General features: G+C 23.4%; 5 protein-coding genes across 5 annotated transcripts; 1 reads left to right on the top strand and 4 right to left on the bottom strand. All coding sequences in view use genetic code 6, as the record gives it.

Annotated features, from left to right (window-relative positions):
* Positions 1-264: 264 nt before the first annotated feature.
* On the bottom strand, positions 265-2,996 carry TTHERM_00691520 (lysine-tRNA ligase). Its single transcript, XM_001032117.2, has 3 exons — positions 2,285-2,996; positions 1,653-2,028; positions 265-1,377 (listed from the first exon to the last, which is right to left on the bottom strand). The coding sequence occupies exons 1-3, from the start codon at positions 2,945-2,947 to the stop codon at positions 437-439; spliced, it is 1,980 nt and encodes a 659-aa protein (XP_001032117.1). The 5' UTR covers positions 2,948-2,996; the 3' UTR covers positions 265-436.
* Positions 2,997-3,760: 764 nt separating this feature from the next.
* On the bottom strand, positions 3,761-8,357 carry TTHERM_00691510 (hypothetical protein; the record flags this gene model as incomplete). The annotated part of the gene is made up of 8 exons (XM_001032116.2): positions 3,761-3,811; positions 4,269-4,446; positions 4,610-4,812; positions 4,868-5,081; positions 5,135-7,188; positions 7,248-7,382; positions 7,617-8,178; positions 8,227-8,357. The coding sequence occupies 8 exons, from the start codon at positions 8,355-8,357 to the stop codon at positions 3,761-3,763; spliced, it is 3,528 nt and encodes a 1,175-aa protein (XP_001032116.2).
* Positions 8,358-9,489: 1,132 nt separating this feature from the next.
* On the bottom strand, positions 9,490-10,440 carry TTHERM_00691500 (3' exoribonuclease family 1 protein; the record flags this gene model as incomplete). The annotated part of the gene is made up of 5 exons (XM_001032115.3): positions 9,490-9,713; positions 9,766-9,831; positions 9,894-10,060; positions 10,117-10,214; positions 10,273-10,440. The coding sequence occupies 5 exons, from the start codon at positions 10,438-10,440 to the stop codon at positions 9,490-9,492; spliced, it is 723 nt and encodes a 240-aa protein (XP_001032115.1).
* A 1,005-nt stretch (positions 10,441-11,445) lies between these two features.
* On the top strand, positions 11,446-13,460 carry TTHERM_00691490 (ser/thr phosphatase family protein; the record flags this gene model as incomplete). The annotated part of the gene is made up of 3 exons (XM_001032114.1): positions 11,446-12,292; positions 12,422-12,741; positions 12,834-13,460. 3 exons carry the CDS (start codon positions 11,446-11,448, stop codon positions 13,458-13,460), a joined length of 1,794 nt encoding a protein of 597 aa, XP_001032114.1.
* Positions 13,461-13,973: 513 nt separating this feature from the next.
* Positions 13,974-26,442, bottom strand: TTHERM_00691480 (transmembrane protein, putative; the record flags this gene model as incomplete). The annotated part of the gene is made up of 4 exons (XM_001032113.2): positions 13,974-24,242; positions 24,555-25,725; positions 25,777-25,812; positions 25,895-26,442. 4 exons carry the CDS (start codon positions 26,440-26,442, stop codon positions 13,974-13,976), a joined length of 12,024 nt encoding a protein of 4,007 aa, XP_001032113.2.
* Between the last annotated feature and the right edge of the window lie 305 nt (positions 26,443-26,747).

Below are 26,747 nucleotides of genomic sequence, written 5' to 3'. Positions count from 1 at the left end.
TAGGTTTTTTTTTACCTATTGGCCCTAAAATGTTTCGATTGTATATTCTCTGATTGATGGTAATAAAATTATTTTTTTTTCATAAAATTGCTTTTTTTAGTAAATAAAATAATGTTTCTTGAAACAAAATTTATAATTTAATTTTTTATTATTACACTTAAATTAAAAAAAAAAATGTATTTATTTTAAACTGTTTTTTAAAAAAATAAAATTTGTTATTTTTATAAAAAATTTTGTTTACATAAGTTTATTGATTGATGAAACATAAATAATTAAATTTATTTTAATTTATACTTTATAAGTATTTATTTTAGCGCATTTAACTATTAAGGTAGACAATAAGTAACAACTAAAAAAGATTTATTTATTTTAATATTTTAATATACAATATAATTATGGCTTAGTAGCGCTAACTTCATGTTTTTATTTATTAAAATCACTCAGTTTTATCCTTAATTTCTTCTTCTTCTTTCTTGTTTTCAAGGATAGGCTTCATGGCAGGGAAGAGGAGAACTTCTTGGATGTAGATGTTATCAGTAAGAAGCATAACAAGACGATCGATACCTAAACCCCAACCACCAGTAGGAGGTAAAGCATGTTCTAAGCAATCACAGAAATCTTTATCGTAACCCATAGCTTCAACATCACCCTTGTTCTTTTCTTCAATTTGTTGAACGAAGATCTTTCTTTGTTTGAAGGGATCGTTAAGTTCAGTGAAAGCATTGCAAAGTTCGTAGTAGTTAACGAAAAGTTCGAATCTTTCAGTGACGTTAGGCTTGGATCTGTGATACTTAGCAAGAGGAGACATAATTTGAGGGTGTTCCATCAAAAAAGTAGGATTCTTGCAGTCAACTTCAATGAAGTGACCAACGAGCTTGTCAATCAAACGGGTAGTAGATCTGGGAGCAGAGCAAGCGACATTGTGTTGAACACATAACTTGTCGAAGAATTCTCTGGCTTCTTCAGTATCATAGTTTTCGGGCATTTTAACACCTCCGAGTTTTTCACTGAGGGTTTCCATCATAGGAACTCTCTTGAAGGGAGGAGTGAAATCGATTTCGTAGGAGTTATCGGGATTTTCCTTTCCTTCAGGGTGGAACTTAATCTTGTAAGAACCAGTAAGCTTCATAACAAGAGAAGACAATAAGTCTTCAGTAAGTTTCATCATATCTTCGTAATCAGCATAAGCTTGATAAAGTTCAATGGAGGTGAATTCAGGGTTGTGAGTTCTGTCAATACCTTCGTTTCTGAATTATTTACCAATTTCGTAAACTCTTTCAAAACCACCAACAACTAAATTCTTTAAGTATAATTCGGGAGCAATTCTCATGAAGATATCCATATTCAAATCATTGTGATGGGTAACGAAAGGACGGGCTAATAATTTAAAAGTATAATTAATTAAATAGAAATATAAATCAAATATTAATTAGGCTGTAGAACTAAATAATTTTATAATGCTAGATTAATAGATTGATTGATTTTATTGCTTGAATTATTTTGATTGCTTGTATTTTTTTATATATTTATTGCTTATTTTTTTAAAAATTGCTCTATTAACATTGCTAAGAATGAAACAAAAGAGTGTTATTAGTTTGTTTTGCTATGCTTTTATATTTGTGTTTTAGTAAAAATAAATTAATAATAATTACCAGCGGCACCACCAGGAATCATGTTCATTTAGGGAGTTTCGACTTCAAGGAAATTTCTGTCATCTAAGTATCTTCTAATGTAGCTGATGATCTTGGTTCTAGTAATGAAGTTGTTTCTGCTACTGTTGTTCATAATTAAATCCAAATATCTCTTTCTGTATCTAGTTTCCATATCCTTCAAACCAGTATGTAAGCTGGGTAACATATGTAAGCAAGGTGAGAGGAGTTAGAGCTTGGTGGGAGCAATAGACAATTCACCAGTTTTACTTCTAGTGGGCTTACCAGTAATACCAATGATATCACCTCTCTTGAAAAGAGAGTTGATTTCTTCAAAAGAGTATTCAGCATCAGTGTAAACGCTCTTGTTGGCTAAGACCTATTAACATAAAATGGAAAATTAAAATGACATATTTACTATTATTTAAAGCCATTTCGTTTTATTTTTGATTTTTTAAAAAAAACTTAAAGTTTTGTTTGAAAGAAAAATCTTGGCGTATTTTTTAAATTTTACAAGTTAAATTTAATAAAAAGAAGATTTTAATTGTATCTTTTGAAAATGGGTTTGCTAATTTTTTATTGAGCTAAACCCTGTTTAAATGAATTTGTTAGATGAAATTTAAGTAAATAAGTACCTAGAGCTTCTTGCCTTCTTGTTAGACTTGGTAGAAGATGAGAGCCTTACCAGAAGCACGGAAACTGGTAATTCTAGCACCAATAGTGACGATGGTGTCAATAGTTTATCCGTTTTCAGTGAGCTTGGGGTCGAATTCTTCAATAAATTGAGAGATGCTGTGAGAAACATCGAACTTGTGAGGATAAGGATAAGGCTTACCAGTGGTCATTAAATCTTAGACAGCCTTGCATCTATTTTCATAGTAAGCAGTAGGGTCTAATTCTTCTTCATCGACCTTCTTAGTAGCAGCCTTTTCACCCTTAGCAGCTTCTTCAGCAGCCTTCTTAGCAGCCTTTTCAGCCTTTTCCTTTTCTAACTTTTCTTATTTTAGTCTGGCCTTGTAGGCGTTCTTTGATTCACCTTCTCTTTGCTTGCTTTCGCCAGTTTCGATTTCTTATTCGACGTTTTTAACTTCGGGTTTTTGGTCAGCCATTTCTTAGTATTATTTATTGTTGCTGTTATTCTCTTGGTTGTTTAAACTGAAAAAATATTTGTTTTATTAAACTAAATTAAATTATCTAAATTTTTTGATTGCTCCAATTTATAGATTTCTTCCTGTCAAAATCGATCTTTATAAAATTGGCAATCTGCCAGCATTTTACAGAATTTTTATTGCGTGCATATTTTAAAAAAATAAATATTAATATTGTTAATTGTCACACTTATCTTCTCTCTTCCTAGATATTCAATTATCATAAAATTTTATTATTATGAATCACATCTGAAAAGATTTTCCTTGAAGAAAGGACTTCATGGTAAAACAGAAGATTGAGTATAATTTTAAAAAAAGAAAAACCTAGAAAACTTTTTTTGTATCAATCAATCAATAAATAAATTTTTCATTTGTATAATTTCAAAATTATAAAGAGAATACAAGTAAAGAGGGAAAAAATTTGTTAGTTTATTCTACTTTGTAATAATTGATATCATACAATTTTCTCGCATGATAAAGTTTATTCTTTTACTATTTTAATTTTTTAGCTAAGAGATTATTTATTTGAATGAATTGTCTGCAAACTAAAAGAAATTTCACTTCTCATAAAATTCGTGAATATAAAAGGAAAGTAGGATAAATCTTATTAAAAATTGTACAAATAGAATCTTTACTTAAAGAAGATAAAAATAAATTAACATTTATTGCATCAAAAATTAAATTTTATATGTAGTTAATAGTGCAAGCAATATTTATGTACAAAATAGATTGATTGGTTTTATATAATATATACAAACAATTTTAATATGCTAATATTTTATAAATTATCTAATTCTGACTAAACAATTTTAAATCCTCTACTTTCTAATCTTATAAATTATAATAGTTCACAATGGAAAAGAAATTATTATTAAACTTCTAAAAGACAATTTTATTTACAACAATTAGTTTTCTTATTTATTACATTTGATAACCCAACTAAATCTATTTATCAAGTTAAGTTCACTAGCAAAAATTTTTCCATCCTCTGAAGCACCTTTCCAGTAAAACAACCTTTAAAATTTAACATAATATTTAAAATGTGGCAAGATAATAAATAATTTGTTTTCATGTTTATAATTTTGTAAAGAATATTGAAAGTCAAAATGATATCGTCATGAATCATTCATTTTGCGTAATTCGCTAACAATGATAATAATCCGTTAAATTTATTTGAATTTAGCTATTTACGCATTTATAATTGTGTCATTTATTAATTAGTACGAAATTTATTCAAGATATACATTTTTTCTTTTATAAAAAAATTAATAATTGTCATTTGTTTGTCTTAATTACGACTTTTAAAAACAAAATTTATTGATTAGAACTCTCTTTGTGCAATAAATAGCCACTCAAACAATACTTTTGTTAATTTTTTCAATAAGCAGTTTATGCTTTATTAACACACATTATAAATTAATATCATTGTTTAAAGAAAAATTGTTAAATTAATATAAAGTTAATAACTAACCTTTCTGAATTGTTTAATGACTTTATCAACATCTATCTCTGTCTTTTTCTTAATAGGTAATTTTTAGAATAGCTTTTAGAAGGCAGTCCTCATTATAATTTCCTCTCTCTACTTTTCGAAATTCTCTTTTTGGACTAAGCTTTCATAGGTGAATATTTTAATTTACCCGAGGCATTTTCTATTTTATATTTAATAAAATAAATTTTTAAAAATATATGTTTGGTTTGGTATATTGCCTTTTTAATGAATTAAATTTGTTATTAGTTCTAGATTTGTTGTAGTATTCATAAAATTAAATTGTGGTAATTAAAAGTTAAATAAAATATAAATAAATAAAGTACCTCTTTTACTAGTAATTGTAAAAAGTAATAGCTTTCTCAAGCTATTGCTATTCCTTTATCCTTTGTCTATCCTTTTCATTTATTGTTTAGTTCACTAGAGCTTTGAAGATCCTCTTAGTAAAGCTTTTGAGATAAAAGTCTATAGCTGTGTCTAATTTCCCATGGCATTCTTAATTTTCTTAGAGTATTTAGAAGGATATTTTCTATTTTTATTTATGATTTATTTTTGTGATTTTAGTTAAAATGATAAAATTTTACTTAAATTCTTTTTTCAAAAAACTTTTCAGCTTTTTCATTATTTTTTTGTTCTATTTCTTTCAACTCTTCTGGAGTTTTTTTATTCTTTTTCTATATTTTTTTTATAGCCTAATACTCTAAGTATTCTTTTTTGTATTAGTCTCTTTCCTTTTCCAATTTTTTCTCTTCATTTTATCTTTCTTCATTCTCTTTCTACTTTTTCCATTCTTGTTATCTAAATAAATTAAATAAAAATAACTTCAAATCATTCAATTTAATTTTTTTTACTTCTTTTTTAACTCCTCCAAACGTTTTTTTCTTTCTTGTGCTCTTTTTTCAATTAACCTTAAATTTTTATCTTACTCTTTGGGAGTGAGAATTTTATTGTGAAGTGAACTGTCTAAAAATCCGGACTTGTTAAAATTGTTACTGCCATTAATGAAACTAAGATTTAAATTGTTGTCTTTTCTCAAAGAGTTCTCAAATGAAATTGGGTTGTATTCATTCTACTATTCTTCTAAAAGTTACTCATCTTCTAATAGACGGCTTTAAAGAGGTGATTTTGATAAATTTCTGATATTTTTGCTGTTAGTGGGATGGTAGATGCTAAAAACTATTGAGTTATTTTCTAAATTTGATCTTTTTGTTTAACTAAAATAATTTAATAATCCATTTCCTAAGGAATCATTTCTTTTTTTCATACTACTTGACCTAGTTTCTTAATAAAAGCTCTTATTTGATATCATTTCGTTGCATTAGTTGTTTGGAGATACAAACTAAAATCCATCTGTCTAGATAGGTTTTCTACTATTATTTTACTTTTAATTTTAGTACAGAGAATTTTTTCTAGAAGTTATTTATGAATATAAACTTCCATTAGAGCTAGATGGTTTATTTTTGCAGTATTAACTAATACTATTAGAACGTTATTTAAAAGTAGTAAATCCTTAAGAGGTATTTTATTGCTATTTTTTATCCTTTTTATCAGTTGTATTCTCATGATATTACTTTGCTTATTTTGAATTTATCTTATGATCACTAATATCATAACCTTAATTTTCTTATTCATCATAATCATATTTATTCATTTATCCAAAATTTACTTTATTATCACTAAAAGTGTTAAATTTAGGAGATTAATTATATTATTGGTTTGAATTGTAAGCTTGAATATTGTTTGTTCTAAATTAATTGTAATAGTCTTATATATTTTACTAACCTATATTTTTTTGCACATTCATCTAATTTTAAAATACACTTGAGCTATCTTTTAAAACTGAGGAGTTGTTTTCTCCTAATTCTAAATTTCTATTTCTACTATTTTACTAAGAAATTATTGACCCTACATTGATTTTTCCAGTACTACGGTATTCGTTTTCATCAATATTTTTTCTCTTTTTAAGTGTAGTTGCAAACATATTATCACTACTTTAGTTATTTGTAATGGTATGCTCTATAGTTAGTTTACTTATGGTCTATGATTAAGGTGTGAATAATTCATTTTGCTAGTTGTAAAAGTAAGGATTCTGATTAATTTCGTCATTTTATTCTCTTAAAAGATAGCCATTTTACTTTTATTCTTAATATGGATTGCCAGAATTTTAAAATTATATGATTTTATTTTTTGCATTTGCTATAACTTCTTGTAGTTTACGTTGTGGAGATTGATAGTCGTTCTCTTACTGCATTTTTTATTTATTATTTTAGATTTCTTAATTTTCAAAGAACTGTGGCTCATTATATATATTGACTTTAATTGAAGGTTTTCTGCTATTTAATCCAGACCTATTAACTGGACTTACTGAAGGATTTTTTTCTTTCTTAACTGTTAGTTTTTAAGTAACATCAGGTTGACTTTGTACATTATTATTATCTTATATTTTACTTGGGTTTTGTTAAATATTTAGAGATTGTAACAGCTTTTATTTTAATTTTGAAGCACTGTTATTATTGCTTTAATTCAGTATATTTTCTTTACTTTTTTAATTATTCTTACAAGAAGAGTCCCCTTAACATTTATATTTTTCTTGAGTCTTTTTATCTAGTACTTTGCATACTTTGCAAAAACGAGGTTTATTAAGATTGCTTTGTATGCTATTCTTTTTCTCTGCACTACTATTTTAAAGAATCTCATCATAGAAAATATTTGGTTCAGATTACTTGTTCTTACTTAATGAGCGAATAGGAGAACAATCTCTAGAATTATAATTAGAAAATATCTCATGAATATTTACTCTTTAGCGTTTTCGTGCCAGTAATTCTTTATTTTTTTTAAAGAAATAAAACCAGCCAGCAAATGATTTTGCTTTAAGTTTTTTATTGTAGTAATGCACTGATTGCTTCTATTTTTAATCATAAATAAAATACTTACTTATTATTTTAGAATAATTTAAATTCTTACTTCATATATTTTTTCAGTGCTAATCATTTTTTACTTAACTAATTGTCTTAAAGTATTAACTTTAATGTCTAACATGTAATTTTTCCAGTTATTCCACATATAATAGAGTTTTTAGAATTACTTTTGCTAATAGAACTTTTTATACCAAAAAAGATATTGAATAAAGTTAGAAAAATAAATTGTATATTAATCTATCTAACAAATTTTTTTTTTTTTCATTATTAAGAAATTAAAATTAATACGTTAAAAATTAGAATAACAATTTTCTAAGATAGATAGATAGAAATAAATGCACTTTGTTAATTAATTAATAAAATGCAAAAAATATAAAATGAATAAATGAATTTTCTTTTTCGATTATATTAATACCTCCTCCGCCTTCTCTTCGCCTGAATAATATGCTTTAGCTAAGGCTGAGAAAGATTCCTTTAAAAGAACTTTTTTATTTCTCTCTGAAGCTACGTAAAGTATGTAAATGAGATTGTAAAGTCTTGAATTTTCATACTGCTTTTATTTGTAAAGTTCACTTAACAAATTTTGCTTGAGGAACTTAACTTCTTCTTCCATTCTAATAGTTTCTCTTTCTAATGATTTTCTTTTAGATTTTATTTCCTCTGCATCGATTTAATATCTAATTGGAGAGTATCTCCTTTAGCCACTGTGATAATCTGAATTATTTTATTAAGAATATCTGTAATTTTGTATGGCAGATTAGTTTGCTAATTGGCTCTAATTGGTTTTTATAGTGTTATGTAAACTCAAAATATTTTTACTAAAATTCATATTATCCTCTTCATCATTTTATTGATTATTCTAGTGTAAAACATATTTATTATAGCTTTAGTTTATTTATTATATGCTTTATTATGTGTGATCATTTTTACATACATTACTATCAAACTTAGATGCTTTTTTATCATCCTAAATTTCACTTAAAAAAAAATTAATAAAAATGACAACCTAAACTTAAATAAATTACGTCTCATCTTCCTAATTTTATGAAAATTATGAATCTTCTTCTTCACCTATTTCAGTAATTTTGTATGTGATTACTTGATCATCACTACCTCTTAATTATTTCTAGTTTAAATTGGAATTATCTTCCATCATCTAAAGTATTTAGGTCTTTAATTAACTTTTACTTTATTTGTGAAAAGATTTATAAGTATAATTATTTAGTAATTATCAAAGTGATGATTTTATTTCAAGTAGTCTATAAATTATCAAATTCAATTATTTATTTGCTATAACCCATATTAAAAAATTTAATTTTTATATGGATAATATGAATTCATCAACTTATTTAACAGCTAAAAAATATAATGAAAGTAACTCTACTTTACTGTATAAATACTAACTGTAAATATTTAAAATCATTTACTAAAAAATTAAATATTTTTGAGTAGATTATTTAAAATAAAGTTTGATTTTAAAATTTTTGATTTTTGCAGTTAAAATAATCTATATAAACTCAATTAGCAGTTTTAAGTTTCTTATTCTTCTTCAAAAAATAAAAATTCATATATGAATTAATAAATACTCTCCATATTATAAAATTAAATTAATACTTTATATAATTTTTATATTTAAATCATTTTACATAAACAAGTAAATATCTTTAATAAATAAAGTTAATAGTTAAAAAAATTCTATGCTAACTGCATTGATTTCAAAATAAAATATCAACTAATATTTATTCCTTGCCTAAAAATAAATAATTTTTTTTCTAATATTCCTCTTTTTAAATATTAAACTATTTTTTGAATTTAAAATATTATTTAACATAAAGTCTTTAATTGAATTAGATATCAAAATTTATTTTTATTAAAAATATTCTAAAATTTAAAGTTTTAATATGCTGATATGAGTTGAGTAACTTAATAAAACTATTCCTAACTACTTTAATTAAGATATGAATGCATCAATACTTATTATTTTAACTAATTTTTTAGATTTTTTATACTCCTTTGGTAAAGAATATACTTATTTAATTCTAACTTATATCCATAATGTATATTTGTTTTATTTAATGTTAACTTATAAGTAGTTATTAATATCTTTTTAAAACTTTTAGGCAATATTAATTTTCATAATTATCATATTTTTCTCTTAGAAGAATTTAACTGATCTTTAAAACACACATATATTATCATATAAAAATTATAATTAAAGGTTTAAATAGCAATTCTAATTTACTTTAAATTTATATTTATTCTTCTTACTCTTGTTATCTTATTTGCCATCATCTTGTGCTCAAAAGAGTTTTTACTGAGCTTTCCAAAACGAAAGTTCTTAATATTTGATACATTTATTTACAACCATCAACCGCAATTTTACACATCTCTTTAGTATCTTATTAACTTATTTTACTTGATTTCATTTCCATAAAATCTACCTAATCACTTCTTGGTAAATAAGATATTATCAATTCTGCACTAGCTTTTTTTTACTCCTAGTATGTTGCATCTTTTTTATATATTTTATTTACTACTTTTAAAACTTCATGAATATAATTTACCTAATAAAATTTCGCTGTTTAAGCTTATTACTGTTGAAGATACAGTGAAATCCTTCATTGGAATACCTTATTTAATGCAAATATTTCGATTAAAATTTGAGAAAAGTTTATTAATTAAAAAAGCATACCTGCATCCATTAAAGCTAAGGAAATGGCATTAAAAATTGAGCTTTTGGCACTACCATCAGCTTAAATAACTGAAACTATAATATCAATTTCTCCTGAACCTAATTGCTCTGTTAGAATTACACTTTCAAAACTGACTCTTAAATTTTCAGTGAATTCGTTCCAATCCCTACATTATTATATAATATAAATGATAAAACATCTGCAGTTTAAACTATTTATTACTTATCGAATTTGGAAATTTTTCTTCTATCAGTTCCACTGAATGGGGCTACATTATATTAAACATTTAAAAATCCTTCTGATTCTCTTCTAGTTGATTTCTTTTGTATTTCATAGAATTATTTTTATTTAACTAAATTTAATAATGTTAATAAATACATTATGAGGTCCCTTTATCAAGCAAACTATTTCAGTCAATCCTTAAATCAATTTACAAGATCCTTCAACAGTTTAATCAAATCCTAATATGCAATCTACTTTACGCAGCTCATTTTTTTTTCTACCATCTTCTCTAAACTCTTACAACACTAAAAAATCTTAATTCATTACTAATAATTCTAAGATATCTATAGCTAAAACTCAAATAAAATTTACTAATCCTTTCAAAAAGATATTAGTTTTATACATAAAGCACATCTAAATAACAATATTCAATATTATTAACTTAAAATCATTTAGAGCAAAAATTTATTTATTTATTTTAAAATCTATGCAAATTTTTTAAAATGATAATTAAAATAAATTTACTTACAAAAAAAGTAATACTTTATAAAAAAAAAAATTTTATTAAATGAAATAAATTTCTTTTTTTTGTTTTAAATTAGTTAGTTGTTCATTCATTAATTTTTACTTATAATGGATAAAAGTATTTATTTATTAGTTAAAAATTATCAAAACAGATAAAACCTGAAAAAAATTTCTTTTAGATATTTTTAATTTATTAAAATTGTTTAAAAATTTAATAATTGTAAAGATTATCTTATCATTTCTAAGAAAAAATATGTACTTGCCCACCAATGATAATCTACTTGACGCCATCAAAGCTCAATAAATAATATATTAAAATTAAATTTTTATTAACATATATGATCATAGGTGTTTAATGTGTCATATAAAAATAATAAATAAATATTAACACTAAATATAAATAGATATAAATATGTAAATAAATAATTTTTACTTCTAAAAAATATTGAAAAATTTTTTAATATTTTAATTTACACTCAATTAGATTACAATAATTAAGTTACTTATTTAAATTTTACTATATTTATTGGTTCCAGGTAGGTTTAAGTTATCGGAAATAAGATTCTTATTTGGTGAAAATAAATGCCTTATTTCTAATTAATTTATGTAAAGAATAAGTAGATCATTTATTACATCATGAAGGGATAAATATTAGTTAATCCCTCAAGTTTTATAGGTGGGTAGAAATTATGCCTTTTAATTACATATTTTAAACACTGGTATTTTTTAAATTCATCAAATTAAAGGTAAACAACAAAAATAAATAAAATAAAAACAAAAAATAAATCAAAACATAGTCAAAATATGAAAAAGTCAATTCTCTTTATTCTTGTTTTGTGCACTACAGTCTATTCCTTTGAGTTGCAATTGAAGGAAGGACTTTAGTAAGTTCACTAAATTTTGCCAGAAAAACTTTAAAAAGCTTCCCTAGCTCTTTAATCCTCCCTTGAATTACCTTAGCAATCCGTCCTTACATGCGTTCCATGCAAGCTTGTTTTCTCTTACTTGTAAAAATTTGACTTTACAAAATCTTTCGACAAGATCTAATCTTTAGTCAGCGCTCTTTGTGATAAGTTTGGAATCTTAGGAGATGACGTATGTGGAGAAGCATTTGGTGAAATGGGACCATATGTAGTTGAGAATATCTAAAAGCGTTACTTTGATCCTGACTTTATATGTCCAGAGATTAAGGTTTGTCCCTAAGTATATGAAAAAATTGATATTGAAAATGTTGTTCTTGATATTCTTAAAGATGCTGCTTCTCATGAAGTTAAGAGATAGACACCCTAATTGAATAGCACTTTTAAAATTATTCATATGACTGATTTACACTTTGATTGGGATTACTAAGTTGGATCTTATGCTCAATGTTAACAACCAACATGCTGTCGTTAAGAATCTACACCTTCTTAAGGTAATAAAAGCATAACTGCAGGATATTGGGGTTCTATTGCTCCATGCGATTTACCCTACAGAACCATTGAATCTTACGTTAGTTTCATTAAGAGAAATCTTTCTAATGAGATAGATTTTGCTCTATGGACTGGTGACAACACAAATCACTTCATCTGGGAATAGACTTAAGAATAAAATATCAATAGCACTATCTAGCTCACTTAGCTTTTTTAAAGAGAAATCCCTACTCTTAAAAGTACGTATTTTTTATCTTTTTAATTAAAATTCATAAATAAACAGCATAAATTCACCTGAAATTTTTATCTTTATTGTTAAAAGATTAATATTAAAAATAACTAATTTCATATAAATAATTTAAATAAAGTCTTCCCTATTATGGGTAATCACGAGAGTTTCCCTTGCAATGTTTATGACTATGAAACTAATAGAGAAAAAGACTTGAAAGCATAACTTGCTTAAGCTTGGGAATCTTGGATTGGAAAGGAAGCAGCTAACTAGTTTAAAGAAAATGGTTACTACTCCACTGTAATTACCAAAAACGGATAAAATTTAAGAATAATTGCTGTCAATACTTAAGCTGGTAATCCTGGTAATTTCTTTTTAATTTAGAATCCTACTGACCCTGGACATTAACTTAAATGGTTAGAAGAAATCCTCACTCTTGCTGAAAAACAAAATGAAAAAGTAAAATTTTTTTAAATCAAGTTCAAAATAAAACTATTTTTAATAATTTTAATTTAATTATAATTAATTAATAACTATTTTAATCTAAATAGGTATTTATAATGGGACACATCCCTTCAGATAATTTGCTTGAAGAATGGTCAGAAGTATACAATGCATTAATCTAAAGATTTTCCTCTATTATTAACGCCTAGTTCTATGGTCATACTCATAAAGACCACTTTAAAATCTACAAAGATAGAAATACAACAAATATAAATAATGTTGCTTTCATAGCTCCTTCTCTTACAACATATAGTAATCTATATCCTTCATTAAGAGTTTTTGAAATAGATGAGAAAACACTCTTACCAGTCAACTATTTCTAATACAGATTAGACATCAACAAATATAATAAAATGGGTATTACAGATATCAACATGCTTGATTTTGATCTTGCTTATGATTTTAATAGTGAATATGGTATTAATAATATATCAGATCTTAAAGGCTTTGAATTGTTATCAGAAAAAATTGGAAACGATCTTGAAACATACAATAAATTCTAAAATAATTATTATAGTGGTGCTAATAACAAGGATTACAAATCAATAAATAAATCTGTTTACTGTGCTTTGAATTCTACTCCATATTTATAAGGTATTTGTAAAGGTAAATACACTAGATCTTTCTTAGACACTTTAGTTGGAGGCTGGTTCAAAAAAATATAAAAAAATTGAAAAAAGATAACTTCCATTTTTATCGAAAAAAATATAGCAAATTCTATAAAAAAAGTAAATAAAAATATATTTATTGTCATAGTAATTCATATTCAAAAAATTCTAACATAAAAAAATTATATTAAAAAATATTTAAAATAAATAAATAAATTTTATCTTTTTATTTTATGAGTTTTTTATTTACTTTAAAATCACAGAAAAAAATAAAAATTAAATACAAAAAATTTTTTTGTTGCATTTATTTTGCTCTCTTTTTAAATTTATTCTATTTTTATCTTCTAAATAAAAAAATTTCAAAATAAATTCCAAATTTTAAAAAAGAATATTCTTTTATTTTATCTTAAAATAATGAAACGCTTATAGATTGATATAAATAAAAATAACATAACTAACATTTAAAAGTTTAAAATTTTTAAATATAAAAAAATTACAGAATCTTAATATTTATTTATAAAATTAAATCCCGTTTTTAGAATTTTATTTAAATTTTTATGTAAGTTAATTTGTTTAGGATCATTACTCAAAATATTAAGTAATATCTAGATTGTACTATATTTCATTCATTAAATCTTAGTATTTTTCTTAATCTTATTCAAAGTATTACTTATAAATGATCCTATTTGATCCTAGCTTTAGTAGTTCTTCTCTTTTCTTTTACTAAGAAAAACGTATATATTTCAGGTTATCATGGTATTGCTTTTTAATTAAGTATTTCTGCATATCAAATAGCTTAGCTTCATATATGTTAAGAAGCTCATTTTTCTTTTTTTAATTTAACTCATCAAACATTTCCTGATTTACTTGAGTTGGATTATAGCTAAGCACATGAATTAGGCTTAGAATAAGTTAAATAAAATTGAAAGCTATAGAGGCCTCAATTACATTATTTTTTTAACCTTCTTATCCCTTATAAAAGATTAATTACAAAATTGTTTAAGGAAGAGAGTAAAATACAAGCTATAACTACTCAGAGAGTACTGTTTTATCTATTAATTTTTTACATATTTAAATGTAATTTGAAGGAGAATATTCTCTGATAAAGTTATTGCTAGCTATAAGATTAGTAATCTATGTTAATATTATCAACTTATCAATTTTTTCAGTACATAGCTAATATTTTTTATTAGAAAACCACAATTTAGTCATCAAGTGAAAAACAGAAAATAGATCTATTAGCATTGATAAGCAAAAGAATAAGGCAGCAAGTATTATATAAGTTTTATTATTTGCTATTATGACTATTGTTATAAAACAGAAGTTAAAATAAAATGAGAAAGCTATAATCTAAGCATATAACAGAGATCTCATCTAAATTATGTAAAAACTCATTTCAACTGATAAGTATTTAAATTTGTGAAAACTCATAGATCTTTATGAAATTGTTTTGAGTGAATGCTTAAAGGAGTTGACAATAGTTAAGTCTATAAAAAAAATAACTATTTAGTAAATTATAAAAATAATGTGATTTATTGAATTAATGCTGATCTAAGAGATGTTCGATTGATATTACAATCCAATCATATTGAATAAAGTAATACAAGCAACTATTATTAAGAGATAAATTATATAGAGTATAAATAGCATAGCTTCATTTTAAGAATTGTATTCAAGCTTATTGTTAAACTCTATAACAGTAAAATCAAATAAAAATGGCTTTTGAGCACTTGAAAGAGCATTAAAAAATAAATATAAAAAATAAAGCAAATATTTTTTAACAACTTCTAAAGGTCCTTAAGCTTTACTTGTATTTCTATTATAATAGTACTCAATAAAGTAGTTAGCTATTGATTTTTCGTACCAAAATTGTTATTTTTTTATTAAAGTCACTTGCTCTTCATCTTGTTAAAACTTCATTTTTGATTTGATTGTTAATGGAGACAAGTAATTTATACAATACCAACATTTTAATAACTAATTACTGACTCTTTCTTTTATTATCAATTACTATGGAGGCATAAAATTCAGCATCTAAATAACTTATACTTCTGACATTTGCTTCTTATTCAAATTTAAACTTAAATTTAAAGGCAAATAAACTCTTTTTAATTAGCTGTACAAATTTGAACTAAAAGCTTAATATAGAGAATAATATGTACAATCTTATTTATTTACAAATTATTTGTAAAATGTTTCAAAAATTTCATTTTTTTAAGGTGAAAAACCTAAAATATAATCATGGCAATTAGAAATCATTTATAAACTATCTTAACGGACTTCATAATTTTGAGGATTGTTACCTAGAAATATTGTGCTGTAAGCATTATTTTAGCCTTCAGATGTAAATTTTGATAACATGTTTAAAGTTAGTCTTCTTTTAAAATTTATCATCTAGAACCTAATTTCTAAAGGTGAAAAAATAAGTAGATTCTATTTAAGATTACGGTTTTGCAAGTAAAAATCTTATGTTTGAATTATGCTTCCACATATTAAATCATTTAAAATAATGTTTTCGCAGGTGCTACGATCTTTAAAAATAATATCTATAACGTTATCCTCAAAAGTTTCATTTAGTTTTAAGTAAAGTTAAGGTGAACTCAGTTAGTTTCTGCTTATAAATTCTACCAATGTTCTGTACTTAATCTTTTTTTACTTCCCTGTTTCTTTTTAAATATTTAGGTCTTATTAAATTTTTTCTTATTCAGATATCTCAATTGTATCTTCTTCTACGCACAATCTTTATAGAATATGATAAGGCTGAGTAAATACATGGTCAATTACAAAGTATTGTAATGAGTTTTTTGTGTATTTAACTAATTCTTTTAAAAAACTCAACTGTTGACTATCAGAAAAATCTAAAGGATTGTCTGCAAAAGATATAGTTTAAAGCTATCCAGAAATATTTGAAAAATTAAGCTGATTAGCTTTTTCATTTGTCAATTGTATGCCATTTAATTTAAGATGTATTAAATTTTTTGAATTTTTTATTAAATCATTTAAAAAATTCACTTAAATCTTCGAGTTATAAGAAAAATCTAATTCCTAGAGGCTTTTGTAATGAATTATTTTAATGTTTTAAAAATCTAAATGGGAATTCACAATTGTTAATTTTTTGAGACATTAACATTTATTTAATATTAAATTGAAATAGCTATAATTCTAGAAAATTTATGGAGTTGATTTACCAGATACGCTTAGCTCTTAAAGCTATTAGAATATTTTTAGTTATAAGTTTGATGTTACTTTTTTTTGAGCTATTTCCAAATCTTAAATATTCAGTCGAATTAAATCTTTGTTGCACTAGCCTGCAATTATATTTAAAAAATCTAAGTTAGGAATAATTGTTTTTTTTAAGCTCAGCTCTAAAAGATCCAATTTAGATTTCGAAGGATCAATGTCTCTGAAATTGCTTAAATCTAGATCTTCAAGTTTAAGTACCTTAAGAGAATTACTAGCATTATACATTATCTACTCAATAATTTCTTAAACTAAGTCTCCTTTTAAACTGCACAGTTCAATCACTTCTGTTTAGCTGTTTTTTATACTTTTAAAATTAAGTTCTTACTCTTACTATAAATATTATAAATATTCATCTTCATCTTCTTAGAACTTTTAAAGTTGCTTTTAAAAATTATCAAAATTTTATTGCGAATCACTCATTTCATCTTCCTTCTAATCTTATTGTTATATTTCAATAATTTTTTCTTCCAATTCCTGATATTAATTTTTCATTTAATAAATTTCTGAAGTGTTAATTAGATTATCCTAATCAAACTTGACCTCAGTAACATCGTTTATTTAATCTTACTCATCTGCTTAGATTATTAAAATATTTGATTAATCATTATCAATTTATGACATATCCAAATTTTTTTAGTACAAAACGCTATTTTCATTAGCTTATGTAAACTCTACCTAAGTAAATTCCTAAAGTGTTTGCTAATTGTCCTTACATTTTTATTGTAAATCTTTTTATCCAAATTCAATTTCTTAAGTCAAATAAGGATTTGCTATTTCAGATGGTTTACTTAATACAGAGTGTATAATCTACTTTTAATTTGGTTGTTCTGACAAATTTTTATTTTTGTTTTCTAAAGAATTATATTATTGTTTGATTTCAAAATTATTTATCTCATTTATAGATTCATTTTTTTAATTAGAATGATTATTAGTTAAAATTTATTAATTATTATTTTTATCACCATCTTCTTTTTAGATCAATAAACTATTTTCTTATTACTTATCTTTTATTTCGCTAATTAAGACATCTGTATTACTATTATCCTCTTTTTAGACAAGAAAACCATTGTCTTACTATTTATCTTGTAGATCTTATTCTTAAACACCTTTTTATTAAGAATTTTAAATATTTTATAAATTATGAACTAAACCTTATTAATTATTTTCAGATGATGAATTTTATTGTTATAAACTCTAATTTTATTCTTTGTCTTTAATTTAAATTTTTACAAACTAATTTTAATGATTATCATCTTCATTAATTTATAATAATTACTAACTTATTGTATTACTATTAATATCTGCTTAATATTCTAAGAAAATAACATCAGAATTATTATAAACTGAATCATTATATCTTTATTGATTTTAATTTTAAACTTATTTATTCTTTTAATTTAAAATTTCTTTTTATGAGGCTGAAATATCACCATTTAAGGGAGTTTAAAAATCGTTTTGAATTTTTTATTAAATAATATGTTATTTACTTTGTTTATCATCATTTTTTGGTTTATTTTATTTCTCTAGTGGGTTTTACTATGTTATATCTAATAAATCTCCAATTTTTAAGTACTTTTAATGTTCTTAAGTAGGTGAATCATTTTGTTGAATATTATCATCTTATTAAATAGTTTTATTTTTAAGGCTATAATTTTCTAAATTGACTAAAATGCTATTTTTATTTATATTTAGATTATTTTATTGATAATCTAATTTATTCAAATTTGTATGATTTAATAAGCTATCTTTTCCTATACTTTAAGAACTCTCTGCAAATTATTTTTACTAAATGTGGTAGGAAGAGCTTTTTGAATCAAGTAAATTGAGTTAGATCTACTTTTTATTTTACTCTATAGATTAGTTGCTTGCTTGAATATCATTTTAAATTATCTTATTTTATTCTATTTATACTGAATTATTTGTTGCAGAAGGTTTAGATTTATAAAACTATTAATTTTATGTTCCTTGTAGAGTTTCGATCTAATTTTAAATTTGAATTAAGTTTTCTTGCACTAAATTATCATATAAAGATTTGTTGTTTAATTAACTTTTTTTTTAGCTTAACTCAGCTAAAAAATGAGGCTGAGCTTCTTAAACTAAGCGATTTTAGTTGGTACGATTCTGTTACTGGCTTCTAGGTTTTATAAAATTAATTTAAGTATAATCTCTTTAATTGAACTGACTAGAGCTTTAATAAGGCCTTTAGATATTGTTTTCTTAAAGAAAATAATTTCTGTAAGGAGAATTAACAATTTATTATTCTTAATACCTTAAATTATTCTAAAATATTTTGTTTTATTACTCCTCTTTCTATTTTTGTTATTAAATTTTTTACCATTTTTGATTATCAATAATCATTTATTCAAATTCCTCTGCAAAATTTAGTTCAGCTTAATTTTAATTTTTTACTTCACTTTTTTTATTGGATTGAATAGGCTTTTTTATATTTTTTTGTGGAGTTTATTATTCAATTTGTTATTGATTATAACCAACTTAACCATAATTGTAATTTCCTGAATTATTATTATAGTAATCCAATGAACTCTAATTAAAATCTCCTTAATTATAATAATCCGAATAAAAAATATCTTATTTTTTGCTATTAACACTCTTTTAATGTTTGTTTCTATTATTGACTTCTTAATTAAAGTCAATCAATTTAATTTTATTTTATTTTTTACTCTGTAAACAAGTTGTTCCTTTATCTTCAACTTCTTTTTCTATTTTATTATAGAGTTGTTAAGATTTCTGGAAAACATCTTTTAGAAATGCATATGGTGTTTTTATAACTTTTTATCTTTGTTAAATTTTTTTTGAGTGCTTTTTTTCCTTTTTTTTCTATTAGATATAAACAGAATTTTCTTGTGGTAATTAGTCAGAAGTAGAATCTTATTAGCTTGCCTGTTATAATTATTATAAATTTGTTTTTTAAAGCTTAACATCATTTTATTTTATACTTTTTGGTTAACTAGATTAAACTTAAGGAGCTATTTCTCCCCTTTCTAAAAATACTTTTCTTTTTTTATCTCTTAATTAAACTTTTTGATTTACAGGATTTGAAGTATTTTTAGGATTGTTTGGATTATTAAATATATCTAAACTTATTCTAGATTTATGTGGCATAGAATAATCATCTTGGTTTAATCTATGAGTGTTTTTATTTGCATCTTAAGGTGGACTTTGATTAGATAAAAATTACTATAAATTAAAGGTGTTTTAATAACATTTTAAATCGTCAAATTCCTAAGAAATTAATTTAGAATCAGTTTAAAATTAATTATTTTCACCTTATTTACAATCTAAAAATTCAGATTTCTACATTTCCTAACTTGAAACAATAACTTACATATCATTCATATTTACTATTTAATAACTACCATCTTAATTGTCATTCTCTTAAACAATAGATTGATTTTAAATAACTTCATTTTTATTATCTATTAAATTTGATTAATCTTTGTAATTTTCCTATTTTTCTTATTTCATTTGTTTATTTTTTTTATCAACTAAAATGTGCTACTTTTTTTCTTCTTATGTTTTTTTATTTTTGTCTAATTTAGGGCTGTTTTGTTTATTTGTTTAAGAATTAATCTTATTATTATTATTATTTGAGGGGCTATGTTTTTAATCATTTTAAGAGCTAATCTTTCTATCACTTTAAGGACTACTTTTTTTATTACTTTAAGGACTATTTTTTTCTATTTTTGGGCTATTTTTCAAATTTAATTTTGGGCTATTTTTTGCATCTGATTTTGGGCTTTAACTTTTATTTTTTGAAGGAGTTTATAATTAATTTTATTTAGGACTCGACTGCTTAATTGCTTAAGGACTGTTGTATTAATTTTTTTCATGATTATTTTATTTATCTGGTGAAATGTTATTTGCTATAGTGTTTTAAGAATTGCAGAATTCTTCAGTATTATTTCTTTATTCAGGACTTTACTTATCTTTTAGATAATTTTCAAGTATTTTTTGTTATAGACTGCCAGATTTTTATTAATTTGATCCTTTATTTGATTCTTAATTAGTAGTAATTAGAGGTTAGTGCATATAATTTTTATTTAAATCTAACTTTTATTTATTTTACTATTAAATTTAAGTTGTATTATTGCTTTTAGAAGTAGCTTCACTTTGAATAATTTAGTCAGAACAATTAATTTTATTGCTTTCTATTTAATTATTTTTAATATCTTCTTTTTGAATTTCTTATTAGCTTTAATCTGCCCATTTTACATTTTAACTTTGTCTAAAGCTATCTTCAATCTAACTTTTATTTAAATTTTATTTTAAAGAAGATTTGGATTAATAAGAAAGTTTTCTTTCATTATTTATTTAATTCTATGAATTAATTTCTTATGCTTTATCTTCTTAAGGACTTTACTCTCTTTCGATAATATTATTTTATTCTAATTCAGCCTCCTTTAACTATTTCGTTTCTTCGGCATTATTTTTAATGAATCCTTGTGATACTCTTCTCCTTGAAAACCCTAGTTAGTCTGAAGATAATAAATCATAAATATCTTAGTTCATCCTATTAATGCTTTCCTCAAATTATTTCTCTTAAATGATTTGAGAATTATTAAAAGATTATTAATTGTTTTAATAGTACTAATTTTATAATTACTATATATTATTTTGATTAATATTTACATTGTTACTAGAATAAGCTTAATTTTATTAAAAGAAATTATTATTAGTTTATTGAAAGTAATTCGATTCATTGAATTATTCAATATAATTACTTTCTTAATGTTTATTTAGATATGCAGATAAACTTTGGTCTTGTTAAAATCTTGACACAATTAAACTATTAAAGCTTGTTTTTTTTTACAAATCTAAATTACTCTCACTATATTCTTTTAATTAATTTTGTTTTTAATCTTGAGACATGTATTTTGATAATAGTAAATGATCAACCTTTTTATTACTGTATTAATTAAACTAAGTCATTGAACTTTACATTTAAGGTGAGTTTTAAAATGGTGTAATTTAAGAAGTTGAGGTTTCTTAAAATTTTTAATCTGGAGACTAAGAAACAGCATGAGTATTTTATAGAGCACATTCTTGTTTTTACAAATAGTAATTGAGGTCTTTATAAATATCTTAATAAGATATTAATATGTGGTCAAGTTAAGGAGAATAATTTATTATCAGGTTGAGAAAGAAATAATTAGTCAATTAATCATTTTAACTTAAAACAAACTTTTTCAAGTTGGTATATTTCAATTTATAAAATAATATTTGATTAATTTACTGATCTACTATGTCTATGTCTTAAAATAAAAGCTCTTCCAGATGAGGAGCATGATCTAAAATTCTATTTAAAAAATCGAAATCTTAAATGCTATAGTTATACGAGAAATCCAAAATCTTTAACTTTGTAAATCTTAAGTATTTAAAATCAACAGAGCTAATTTTTTCATCATTCAAATCCATATCTTAAAGTTTTAAAACTTTTAATTTCTGACAACTCTATAGAAGTTTATTCAAAAAAGAGAAATCTTAAATCTAATCATTAAAGGATAAATCTAACTCTTCAAGAGAATTTGATTTAAAATTAATAGATTATATGTCATCATCACTTAGTTCACATCTACTTAAATTTAAAACTTTCAGCTGAGTAGCATAAAGAAATAAATAATTCATGAATTAAAATGATCCTTGATTGCATGAAAAGCCAGTCATGTCTAATTTAATTAAAAATTTAAGACAGTCTTTTCTACAGCTGTAAATATCTATCCCACTTAAGCATTTTAAATTTCTAAAATTAATGGTACTCCACTTCCCGTTAGTGGCTTAATCTAATTCAAAATCGTAAAAGCTTATTGATCCCTTCATATACTCTTCCTCTAATTTCTGTGTTAGTTACATTTAATTTATTATAAACTCTTCTAAAAATTTTTTTTGAGAAAATGATGGCTCTAACTTTTAAACCCTTTTTTCTTTTTCATTTTGAAGTCCATTAGAGCGATAGAAATTTTAACTACTTTGTTTTTAAACTAATTCCTATTATGTTTACAAATATTTTCTTTATTCTCTTTCCAAAAAAGCTTCAGCCTCAACATGCTATTAGTCATTCAATAAATTTTAATAAGCCAGAGTTTTTTCAAATGTTGTATTGCTTATCTTTAAAAACTTACGAAACATTTAATTATCAATTTTTTCATACTCAAAATTAATAAAAATTTTGTAATCTCTTTTTTTAAGAAGTTAAAAAACTCTAACAAAGTTTTTTCTGATTGGGTTTTTTGTCAAAGTAATAGAAGTTATATTCTACGATTCTATTGCTTCAAAAGCTATAAATTGCATTTGCTAGTCATTTAAATTAATATCACTTAGATTCAATTCTACTAATTGAATAGCAAGAGGGAAAAATGCGTTTAAAAACTCAAAAGCATCAAAACTTTTATTTTAAGAGATGTCCAATTCAGTAAGCTATTTGCCAAGTTGTTCAATATTTAAATTTGTTAGTTTATCTTGACTAAAACCTACGTCTTGCAAAATTAAGGAAGTTAATTTTGGAGCAAAATAAAATATCTCATTTAAAAAGCTGAAATTGTCAATATTTTAATTTTAAGATAAATTTAATTAAGTTAAGTTTCTGCAATTCATAAAATTAATAGACTTGATTTTTGATATAGTTAAATTCATGTCAACTAATTGTAAGCTTGTAAAATTAGGACAATTATCTAGCATTCCATTCAAAAAATTCAAGCCCTTAAAGCTTTTATTACCTTTTATATCAAATTTAGCAAAGTTTGTATTTTGTTTGAGCAGTTCAAAGTTAATTGGAGCAATATTAAAATTAGTTAAACCACAGCTTATTAAAAAAACATGAGTTAACTTAAAGCATCTCCTAATTATTTAGTTGATGAAATCAAGCTAGGTCTACTTCTGGTTTTAAATTTAGTTAAAAGAAAGATCTATTTTCTCTAAGCTTTCTGGTATCAATTAAAACTATATTGTAGAAAATTTTTATTAAAAAAATAAATCAGTATTTCTTAAACCTAAAGCTTCTAATTTAGAGCACTAAGCAAATAAACTGTTTAAAAAAGAAAGATTTTAAATTGCAGAATTTTCAGATATATTAAAAATTTTTAGTGTTTTAGGAATTTTGCTGAATGAAATGTCCTTTATTCTATCGTTTGTTAAACTCATGTCAGATAGATTTAAAAGCTCTAAAAATTTAGATTTCTCAAACACATTATTTAAAAAGCTCATGTCAAATAAAAAATTAAATTTTTCCAAATGCAATTCTACTAAATTATCAACTATTTTATTAAATTAAGTTAAATCGAATTATATATTGTTCATAAAAAGATCAGATAAATCAATTCCTATTTTTAACTAATCAATAACTTTTATATTGATTTCATTTAAAATATTCAGAAAACACAAAGCTCTGTTGCCTTAAAATTATATTACGTTTTAGCTTATACATTTAAAATCAGGATCAAGTAAAACCCATGGGTGAATATTTTTTATTTTTTCTTAAACTATTTCTCCTTTTAGCAACTGCTTATTGTATTTATAGCACTTGTAAAAGTCAAAAAACATTTCATAGTTCATTTTAAACTAGCTATCCTAGATATCTTGTTAGCCATCCTATAATATAAAAAAAATCATAAAATTTTGAATATTAATAGCTGCATTATGAATAATTGTTAAAATTTCAAAAAGAATCTACAGTTAAAACTCTTAAATTTGATTTAACTGAGCCAAATTATTTTATCCAGTTTATGTCTTTCAAGAAATAAATTCCAAAAAATAAAGTAAAATATTGAAATATATATATAATTGGAAAAGTTTTAGGACTTAGGAAATTTATCAGTTATATTGATGTATTAAATAAATACACCATCATCCTATTTAGAGATTCAACTGTACAAGTGATGTAATTTGAATAAAAGAATTTACTTGCTTTGAATTATTTAAGAAGTATTTAATGTCAAAAAATTTGATTAAATTTTTATTAGATTTAATCGATTTTAGCTATGATATAGGCTTTAAATAATGTTTTTTTAGTGTTTCAATTTCATAAGTTTCTTTAAATGAGGATAAGATAGAAATTAAAATAGGAAAATTGAGAATGTTAATATCATCTTATTTAATTAAAATTTCTATATCTTCATTTTAAATTATTTGTTCTATGTTATCTTGTATTTAGTTGGTTACTTAATCATAAATTAAATCTTTGTATTTGTTGATAAACTCTTCGCTGATGTCACTGTTAATATCTAAAAGATTATTTTTTATATAAAATTGAACTAAGTTTTTTTTTTCTTCACTTAATTTTTAAAAATTTAAATAAACAATTTCGTTTTGACTCAATTTGAAGGGTTCATTTTCATATGATAATAGCATATCATAGTTAGGCAATACTTTAGTTAAAAATTAATGAGATTATTTGTTTTTGATATCAAGCAAAAAATATGAGTTATGATTAATAGGTTAAGATTGAGAGTTTAATAAAATTTCTATTTCATTTTATAAAAAGTAGCTTTTATAAATAATTATGTATTTTATCTTTTTAATTTTCACTAGATTTAGGAGCAGATTAAATGCGTTTTCTTAAAGAACAGTTTGAATAAAAGAAATTTCTTAGAGGTCTTCAATTTTATGGAGCTCAACTACAAACTATGAAAAAAGCTACTTTGAAAGTGAGTGGTTTTGTGAAAAGATAATTCTTTTGATATTTTTTTTTTCTTTTTCTATTAAAATTCTAATTTGTTCAAAGGAGTCTTAGAAAGAAAGAATGTTATCTTTAATGATAAGAACTTGTGTTTTTTATATATTTTGCATACAAAATTTAATTTACTAGGTGTAGACAATAATGTTTCTTTAAATGTCTGAAATCATTTGATCACACTAGCTCTAAACACCTTATGGATCGATGTCTTTACTATTTTATACATTATTTTTATGCAAATTTATAATAAGATCCTCAACATCAAACTGCCCCTAAGAATTCATATTAGAAATTTCAAATTGCTTCAGCTCAATTTCATTCTAAACATATTAAGAAGTATCTAAAGCTTTAACTTTTTAAGCTATTTACTTCTTTAATTCAGGAGTAACTTCAATTTGTCTATTTTAATAAGTAAAACCTTTTAATTTTTATCACATTTTTTTAAATTACCTTTTAATGCTGTTTATGGGCTATTCTAACTTACCACTATTAAAAAATATAAAAAATATTTAATACTTTTATATAAAATATTTAATAATAAGTAGCTTAATATCTAAATATTTATTACTCGTATTTTTTTATGCTGATTGGAAGAAGTTATTCTCCCTTTTTATTATTGTATATAGTAAAATTACTCCTATTCTTCTCATCATAATCGATGGGCTTTTTAATCTAATACTAGAATACAGAGCTATATTTTAAAGGCTTGAACACAATGTTCTTAATTTGCTAGAATTGAAAGCTTCTAATTAAAGAAACAAAATTTATCAAATTTAGAAAATCAGCTAAATGCCTCTCTTATTCAAAAGTTTCACCCATAAAAGGTTTTTCTATCGAGTAAAATGTACAATAAATAAGAGAAATATTAATTAGATTTTAGAGACTATGCTATATTATATCTTTAAGAAGATGAATATCAATGCGACATTCTATTAGCTCTATTTCTGTTAAAGTATTATACTTGATAACTATCAAGCCGCTGTTGCTATCAAATAAGTCAACAGGATAAATAATATTATCAAGATAATTATTCGAATAATTTTTTCGAAGTAAAATAAATTGCTTCCTATCTAGTCGTTCGCCCCTTTTAATGAGTTAAATTGTTTCTTTTTACATGATATATATTTTTTTAAGTGTTTGAATTTCTATTATTAATTAATACTTTTTAATTGAATTTATAAATATTTTGATTTCTTTTGCTAGTATCAAATTTCAATTAATATTAAAATTTCTTAAAGAATTTGAGTTTGTAGAAATAGCAATATAAATAATAACAATTATTTGGAAACAATCATTTCTCTCTATCATTAAAATAAATCATCACAACAATTTATTGGTGAAATATGCATCAAGTTTAATTTGAAAATACTTAATTACAGATAATTTAAATTCAAAAATAATAAAATAAAATAACAAAAAAT

This window comes from Tetrahymena thermophila, assembly GCF_000189635.1.
Source record: "Tetrahymena thermophila SB210 genomic scaffold scf_8254422, whole genome shotgun sequence".
NCBI classification, from domain to species: domain Eukaryota; phylum Ciliophora; class Oligohymenophorea; order Hymenostomatida; family Tetrahymenidae; genus Tetrahymena; species Tetrahymena thermophila.
Note: the sequence above shows the minus strand (reverse complement) of the source record. Positions and strands in the feature narration are given on the sequence as shown.